The sequence below is a fragment of the Rhinoraja longicauda genome, chromosome 21, assembly GCF_053455715.1.
Source record: "Rhinoraja longicauda isolate Sanriku21f chromosome 21, sRhiLon1.1, whole genome shotgun sequence".
Classification (NCBI taxonomy): domain Eukaryota; kingdom Metazoa; phylum Chordata; class Chondrichthyes; order Rajiformes; family Arhynchobatidae; genus Rhinoraja; species Rhinoraja longicauda.
Genome location: NC_135973.1, coordinates 23,236,379 through 23,245,412, shown reverse-complemented (window position 1 = coordinate 23,245,412; position 9,034 = coordinate 23,236,379). Strand labels below are relative to the sequence as shown.

At 43.5% G+C, this 9,034-nt stretch overlaps 1 protein-coding gene across 1 annotated transcript in view; it reads left to right on the top strand.

The window, feature by feature from the left end:
• Window positions 1-8,472, top strand: part of LOC144603805 (cytochrome P450 2K1-like) — an 8,999-nt gene extending 527 nt beyond the window's left edge. The window contains exons 2-6 of the mRNA XM_078417513.1: window positions 183-356; window positions 1,894-2,035; window positions 4,731-4,918; window positions 6,853-7,013; window positions 8,256-8,472. Of these exons, the coding sequence (XP_078273639.1) occupies window positions 183-356; window positions 1,894-2,035; window positions 4,731-4,918; window positions 6,853-7,013; window positions 8,256-8,472 (882 nt within the window). The remainder of the gene's footprint in view (window positions 1-182; window positions 357-1,893; window positions 2,036-4,730; window positions 4,919-6,852; window positions 7,014-8,255) is intronic.
• Window positions 8,473-9,034: the final 562 nt, after the last annotated feature.

Below are 9,034 nucleotides of genomic sequence, written 5' to 3'. Positions count from 1 at the left end.
TTGTTCCATTTTGTGATCTACAACAATAAAACACTCTTGACTCATGATGACATACCAACTGTGAATGCAAGGCAGATACTCTAATCAAAGATAGACACCTTAATAGATAAGGATATCTTTCTTTCCCTAAGGGATACACTGGTGAACCAAATGGTGCACTGAATATGTTCTATATTCCTCAGATGTACAACGCGTTTCCTTTCCTTGGCTTTCTACCGGGCACGCACAAGAAAATCTTTCAAAATCGAACACAAATGGTTCAGCTCATCCTGAATTTCTACGAAGAGCATCAGAAAACTCTGAATGAGAATGATGTTGGGAGCTTGATCGATGCTTTCTTGGTAAAACGAGAAGAGGTACTGAATTACTTTACTAAAGATTTTTAGGGAGTAACGGGTTATGGGAGAAGACAGGAAAATGGGGTTGAGAAGGAAAGATAATCAGCCGTGATTGAACAGCGAAGAAGACTTGGTGGGCAGAATGGCTTAATTCTGCTCCTACAACTCATGAACATGAACTTATGACATAGCATCCTCAGTAATTAAATTAGAAAATGCTGGAAGTACTTAGTAGGTCAGCCAGCATCTGTGGGAGGGGAAACAGAGTTAACGTATCAGGTCCAAGCCCTTCACCAGTTCTGATGAAATATCTTTGACCTGAAATGTTAAACAGTTTCTCCACCCACAGACACCGCCTTACCTGCTAAGTAGGTGACACAGTGACCCGGGTACGATTGTGACCCCGGGTGCTGTCTGTACGGAGTTTGTACGTTCTCCCTGTGACCACGTGGGTTTCCTCTGGGTGCTTCAGTTTCCTCCCACATTCCAAAAATGTGCAGGTTTGTTGGTTAATTGGCTGTTGTAACTTGTCCCTAGTCTGTAGGATAGAACTAGTGTATGGGTAATCGCTGGTCAGCGTGGATTCGATGGATCGATCCTGTGTCTCTGGCGCTAGGAGGCAGAACTCTACTGTGGCGCCACTGTGCCGCCCATTTTCTCCATCATGTCCCACTTCCCCCATTCACCCTGCTTCCTACATGCAGAGGCATGATGGGTTGAATGGGCTTTCACCCTTCTTTGAATTATATTACGCTTCCAACTCTATGCATCAAATGCCCATAATTTTGTTAAATTATCAGTATTAATTGAAGAAGGTATATATTCAATAATATGTCTGAAGAAAGGTCCCGACCCAAAATGTCACCTATCCATTTTCTCCAGAGATGCTGCCGGACCCGTTGAGTTACTCCATCAAATTGTCTATCTGAAGTATATATTCATGCAGGTTTATGTCAAGTATGATTGTTTATGAGGACATATTTAAACCATCCTACTAGTACCATTGGTGACTGTCACAGATTAATTGAATGGGTTTTACTCAGTGGTAGTCATAGAGAGTCATGGAAACAGGCTCTTCAACCCATTGAGTCAACAGCAACAATTAACCGCCCCTTTACACTATTCTTACACTAATCCCATTTCCTAATCTCCCCACATTCCGATCAACTCCCCCCTGAATTTACAATTCACCTGCACACGAAGCACAATGTCACAGCTTCCCACCGAGTCCGCGCTGACCTACGATCACCCTTATACTAGTTCCATCCTACACACTAGGGACAATTTACAGAACCCAATTGACCTACAGACCCGCACGTCTTCAGAATATGGGAGGAAACCGGAGCACCAGGAGAAAACCCACAGGAAGAACGTGCAAACTCCACACTGACAGAACCCGAGGTCAGGATTGAACTGAGGTCCCTAATACCGTGAGGCTGTGAGCTCCATCGCTTGTGACACTGTGTCGCCCTAATTCGTATTTTCGTAAACACCAGCCTGATACCACTGGTTCCAAATGAAACTAATTTCATATTCTGTTCTTTTAATTTTAAAGGAATCAAATAATTTGGATTCCTATTTCCATGACAATAACTTGGTAACTTCAGTAACCAACCTATTTGCTGCTGGAACTGATACCTCCTCCTCCACACTGCGCTGGGCTATCCTTCTGATGATGAAGTACCCAGAAATTCAGAGTAAGAGTGTGTTTAAATCCATCTGAATAACATATTACATTGGCAAAATTCATGCACTGCATTTCAATGGTGTAAAGCAATTCACAGCAGAGAGACGATGACTTACATTAAGGATAGGGGCTTTATGGCAACTTATTTACTCATCTGATCAATGTGTGTTGAGACCATTTTGGGATTTTAACAAATCAATTAAAATTAACTAATAAATGTCAAGTAGCTACAAAGCACAAAATGTTGTAGCAAAGGTGCAGAGTGGCACGGTAGTAGAGTTTCTGCCTCACAGCGCCAGAGACCCTGACTACGGACGCTGTCTGTACGGAGTTTGTATGTTCTCCCTGGAACCACGTGGGATCTCTCCGGGTGCTCAGGTGTCCTCCCACATTCCAAAGACATGCAGGTTTGTAGGTTAATCGGCTCCTTTAAATTGTCCCTAGTGTGTAGGATAGAACTAGTGTACGGAGTGATAACATAGTCAAGTCAAGTCAAGTCAATTTTATTTGTATAGCACATTTAAAAACAACCCATGTTGACCAAAGTGCTGTACATCTGATTAGGTACTAAGGAAAAAAAATGAAACATACAGTAGCACGCAAACAGTTCACAGCGCCTCCTCAATGAGCCTCAAACGCTAGGGAGTAGAAATAGGTTTTGAGCCTGGACTTAAAGGAGTCGATGGAAGGGGCAGTTCTGATGGGGAGAGGGATGCTGTTCCACAGTCTAGGAGCTGCAACCGCAAAAGCACGGTCACCCCTGAGCTTAAGCCTAGACCGCGGGATAGTGAGTAGCCCCAAGTCGGCCGACCTGAGGGACCTGGAGTTAGAGAGGGGGGTTAGAAGATTTTTGATGTAGGGGGGGGAATGTCCATTTAGGGCTTTATACGTGAATAGGAGGAGCTTGAAGTTGATTCTGTACCGTACAGGGAGCCAGTGGAGAGAGGCCAGAATCGGGGTGATGTGGTCCCTTTTACGGGTACCCGTCAGGAGTCTCGCTGCGGCGTTTTGGACCAGTTGCAGGCAGGACAGGGAAGATTGGCTGATCCCAGTGTATAGGGAGTTGCAGTAGTCCAGGCGGGAGGAAATGAAAGCGTGAATGATTTTTTCTGTGTCGTCGAATTGGAGGAAAGGTTTGATTTTAGCTATGGTTCGAAGTTGGAAGAAGCTGGCTTTTACCACAGCGTTGACTTGCTTATCAAATTTTAATGCAGAGTCAAATATCATGCCGAGGTTTTTGACATGCGGTTTGACTAGGCAGGATAGACTTCCAAGACTGCCTGTTATCGATTTGATGGAGTCGGGGGGGCCGAATAGGATGACCTCAGACTTGCTCTCATTTAATTGGAGGAAGTTCTGTGCCATCCAACATTTTATGTCCTCAAGGCAGTGTAAGAGGCTGTTTAAATTTGACTGGTTGTTGGGTTTCAGGGGGAGGTAAAGCTGAGTGTCATCGGCATAGCAGTGGAAAGAAATGCCGTGCCTTTGAATGATTTGGCCAAGGGGGAGCATGTATAGAGAGAAGAGAATGGGGCCTAGAATGGAGCCTTGTGGAACTCCGCAGGAGAGGCTAGCTGGAGCAGAGGAATAACTGCCCATGTTGATGGCAAAACTCCTATCTTTGAGGTACGAAGCGAACCAGCTCAGGGCAGTGCCATCAATGCCAACCGCGTACCGGAGACGGTCAATAAGGATGGTGTGGTCCACTGTATCGAACGCTGCGCTGAGGTCGAGAAGGAGCAGGATTGCACAGTTGCCGGTGTCGATGGCGAGAAGCAGGTCGTTGTGTACCTTCAACAAGGCAGACTCTGTGCTGTGGTGGGCTCTGAAACCTGACTGGAAACTTTCCAGGATGGTGTATTGGTGCAGGTAGGGCACTAATTGGTTTAGAATTGCCTTTTCAAGGACTTTTGACAGGAATGGCAGTTTGGAAATGGGTCTGTAGTTGCTAGGCAAGGTGGGGTCTAGGTTAGGTTTTTTCAGTAGGGGCTGGACCACCGCGTGCTTGAAACTGGTTGGAACAGTGCCAGTGGCCAGAGAACTGTTGATAATAGAACTTGTGTGAACGGGTGATCAATGGTCAGCACGGACTCAGTGGGCCGAAGGGCCTGTTTCCACCCTGTATCTCTAAATTAAACTAAACTGGTCAGACAGCTTCAGCTGTAGAAGGGTCCTGACCCAAGACACACCTGTCCACGTTCTGCAGAGATACTGCCTGACCCGCTGAGTTCCTCCAGCACTTTGTGTTTTCTTTTGTAAACCAGCATCTGCAATTGTTTGTTTCTACATCTGTGGACAGGCACCCTTTCAGGGCAGGACCTTCTTCAGACTCGTCTGTTGAATCTGAAGAAGAGTCCTGACCTGAATCATCATCTGTCCGTTCCTTCCACAGATGCTGCTTGACGTGCTGAGTTCCTCCAGCACTTTGTTTTGGTCCTTGAATATGTAGGCTGCTTTTCCGAAGCAGCGTGATGTATGGATGAAGTCGATGGTTGCGAAGGGAGGCTGGTGTGTGTATTTCCTGGAACAGTCCAAGAGAGCAGTGAGGCTGAAACCTCTCCCCATACACACCCATCCTGCCTCCACAGACGCTGCCTAACCTGCCGTGAATTTTCTATCATTTTTCTGTTTTTATTTCATATTTCCAACATTTGCAGTTATTTGTTTCTTGATTGCAGTGGAAACTGAAGTGTTATTTCCTTTAGGAAATGTGCAAGAGGAAATTAATACAGTTATTGGGATAGAGAAAGCGCCCCGAATGGTAGATCGGAAGGGAATGCCGTACACTGACGCCGTTATACATGAGGTCCAGCGATTTGCCAACATCCTCCCAATGAACATTCCACATGCAACCACCAAGGATACTCACTTCAGGGAGTTTTTCATTCCAAAGGTAAAGCCTTCAAAGAATGATCTTAAATGCAGATTTCAAGTTGAAAAACTGAATGTTCATATCAAAGTATAGCCACAAACTATAATCAGCGTAGGATCGCGTACAGCAATGGAGGCTACAGCAGCCATGACAAACAGCTTGGGTGAATTCTCTGGAGATTCTGAGCATCCAGGAAGGAGCATCTTTGGGCAGCTCAGTGGCACAATGGTAGAGCTGCTGCCTTATAGCACCAGAGAACCGGGTTCCACCCTGACTACGGGTGCTGGCTGCACAGAGTTTGGACGTTCTTCCAGACCGCGTGGGTTTCCTCTGGGTGCTCCAGTTTCCTCCCACATGTACAGGTTTACGGGCTACTTGGCTTCAATACAAATTGTATATTGTCCCAAGTGCGTAGGATAGTGTTGGCGTACAGGGTGATTGCTGGTTGGCGTGGACTCGGTGAGCCGAAGAGCCTGTTTCCGCGCTGTATCTCTAAAGTCTCTCGTAAAGATATTCAACTACCGATCCAGGGCACTGAAGTGAGATCTTGAGCTTCGAGAAACTTAAGCTTTTAATCAAGAAAGGCAAGTGGATAAGAGGTAAACGACTACAGTCAGTGACGAGAGCGCATGAACGTAGTTAAGGTAGATTTGGAATATTTCTTTACTTTTTGGGAATTGGACTAGATGATTAATGCAGTCTGAAGAAGGGTCCCAACTCATTTAGCTCTGACCACCTAACACCCAAAGGTCTGGGAATCGTCTGGTATCTTCCTACCTGGGTACTCCAGCATTTTACATCTATTTTTTTGTAAACCAGCATTTCCAGTTCCTTGTGTGTGTGTGGGTGTCTCTCTCTCTCTCATTTGATTAGTACAAATTCAGACTTGTTAAATCTAAGTTTAGGGCTGATATTGCTCATTTCTAGGACCCAGCTCAGCGCTGTAAAGATTTGTATTTGTATAGCACCTTGCACTTCTCTTTCAGGACTTCCCAAAGCTCCTTACAACCAAGGATGTATTTTTTTAAGTAGAGTCACAGGACAGTCAATCTACTAACAGCAACTCCACTAGCAGCAATGTAATGTCCAGAATGACACAGTGGTGCAGCTGATAGAGCCGCTACCTCACAGCACCAGAGGCCCTGGTTCGATTCTGACTTCGGGTACTGACTGTGTGGAGTTTGCACGTTCTCCTGGTGACCTCATGGGTTACTTCTGGGTGCTCCGAATTCCTCCCACATCCCAAAGATGTGCGGGTTTGTAGCCTAATTGGCCCGAGTGTGTAGGGAGTAGATGAGAAAGTGGGATAAAATAGAACTAGTGTGAATGGGTGATGAATGGTCGGCGTGGACAGAAGGACCTGTTTCCATGCCGTATCTCTCTAAACTTCAAATAATAATCCTTCGATAACTATCTTTTGAATACGTATTAGCCAGGAAATGCCTTAAAATTATTGACCCCGCAAAACAACGCAATGGTATAAAAACCTTGGGGTTTACCTCTGTGAATGAACTAAGTTGGCCAAACGGCATACGTCCATTGGTAGCCTAAACATCAGCCAAGATCGAATGGCGAAGCAGTCTCGATGGGCTGAAGGGCCTAAATCTGCTCCTTTGGCTTGTGAACATAAAATTCAAAAGATATTTTCTACCGGGTGGGATCTGTGCAAGTGGGCAATCTCTTCGTTACTCACAGTGATGGCCCCTACAAGGCATTGTTTCTCAAGTGTCCATGGAATGCCTCTTAATCCCGCAATCGCATAAGGGTGCCAGGGGTTATGGGGCGATAGTAGGAGAATTGGATTGGGAGGGAACGATGGATCAGCCATGATTGAATGACGGAGTAGACTTAATGGGCCAAATGGCCTAATCTAGAACTTATGAATTTATGAACTAGAAATAGGAACATGCTTTAAAGTTGTGGCTCTGGCGTTCACTTTCTCTTTTGTTTTGAAGGGAATGCAAGTGATCCCCCTGCTCTCCTCTGTCCTCCATGATAAAACTCAATGGGAAACACCAAATGACTTCAACCCTTCTCACTTCCTGGATGCTGAGGGGAAGTTTGTGAAGAGGGATGCCTTCATGCCTTTCTCTGCAGGTAGCGACTCAGTGGAATAGTTTGATCAACCCACTTGTTGCAACATCATCATTTCTCTACATGCGTCGGTCAAAACTTTGCTGAGAAACATTAGCAATTACCCATGCAACCGACAACGTTCCCCAATAGTCCAATGGTACTTTTTTGTCATGTACACCTAAGTACAGTGATATTTGTTTTGCATATAGGTCAGTGACAATCCTCCTATATATTAGGCACAATCATACTAAGTACCAACGTGCTAGATGGTAGACCACATTGAGTCAGTACACAAGAGTTGCCACATTTTAGGCACCAAATTGTACCCTTTAAGTCCAATTTTTTTAAATAAATGTTAGAGTCGTAAATTGGCCATGAAGGCCCGTTGTCCTAGCAATGGCAGTTGTGTACCTTACAGCAAGTTCAATATTTCCAGTAGTTTTCAATGTCAAACAGCCACCATTTAAAGAAGATTTAAAGCATTTAAAGTCTGAAGAAGGGACCTGACCCAAAATGTAACCTGTCCATTTTCTCCAGAGATGCTGCCTCACCTGCTGAGTTAGTCCAGCACATAATGTCTATCTCTGGTACAAGCCAGCATCTGTAGTTCCTTTGGATTACATTACACCATTTAAGTTGTGAATCTTCCTGAACTACTTGTTTCAGGTTAAACCTGGCACGGGACATGTTTACAGAGTTCAAATATATTTGTTTATATTGCTTCAGCTAATTTTAATTAAGAGGATATAATTTTGTTTGTTCATTTCTTTACATGCTTTTAATCGGTTTGTTTTAAAATGATTTTGAAATAGAATAGAATAGTTCCTTTATTGTCATTGTAACATGAGCCATGTACAACGAAATTGTAAAATGTCAGCCAGTCAGTGCACCATTCAAACATTTCTAAAAGCTAACGATACATACAAGGTAAAATATTTTAAAAAAGATAAACAACTAAAATAAAATGGCTTTGAAACAGAATGTCAGAGTTTTTGACAGCTGTTACCATCACTTGTAATAATGTGCATGTCTTAACTAACTGTCAATGACCCGAAGGGCCGAATGGCCTCCTCCTGTACCTATTGTCTATTGTCTATTGTCTATTGTCTATTGAACTGAACTAAACCCAACTGACCTAAACTAAACTAGTTTTTCACTGTACATGTGACAATAAACTAAAATAAACATGATCAGCATGGATGAGATGGGTCAAAGGGCCTGCTTCCATGCTCTGCAGGTTTTACGACCTAGGTCTTATGACTCTATGGCTCTATTTCCACAGCTTGATTTGCGAAGTTGGGGAAATCTCGGAGTCCATCGCACTCCTGAAGCAGAAGCTCAGGGATGCCCAAATGTCGCTGGAAAACATGGAGAACACACGGATGACTCTTGAGAAGGAAATCGCAATAAAAGAAAACAGTATATTTATTGATAGCGAAAAGTGCTTGAAACACCGTGAACGATACCCAACTGTAGTTAGATTGGCAGGTTATCAATAAGCAAATTAAGAGTGAACACTTACTGTTATTTATCGATAATACTTCGATCCACTACGCATACAGAATCTATTCAGTACACTTGGGTGATTTAATATATATTGGGCATTTAGCTAAAAGCAGAAGAACAAGTGAAGTAAAATTGCTACTGAATTGTCAGATATATTGACTTTTAGTGTCTATATATATCTGAAACCGACATTTTCTCTGTTATCGCAGTTAGAATTTTCAAAATTGTGGTTCAATAAACTTGCAGGAACATGAAAGATTTAGTTTGTAACCTGTATAATCTGTTAGTGCTAAGATTTGCACGTTGTTTTATTATTCACGTCACCTCATATTTAGTGTTATTGATAAATCCGCCGGGTGTCAGAAACTTCAGTAACTTAAGCAGGATTGCGTGGGGTAATTTTGTGTTGTAATTTAATTCATTTTTAAAGTCAACCATTTCATGTAAGTGGTTTACTGTGGGTCTTTGTATAATTCTCAGTCACGTGTTTGTGTTACAACACAAGCCTATGATGCACATTGATAAATCAATTAGATTCTTCACTTTTCTTTAAAT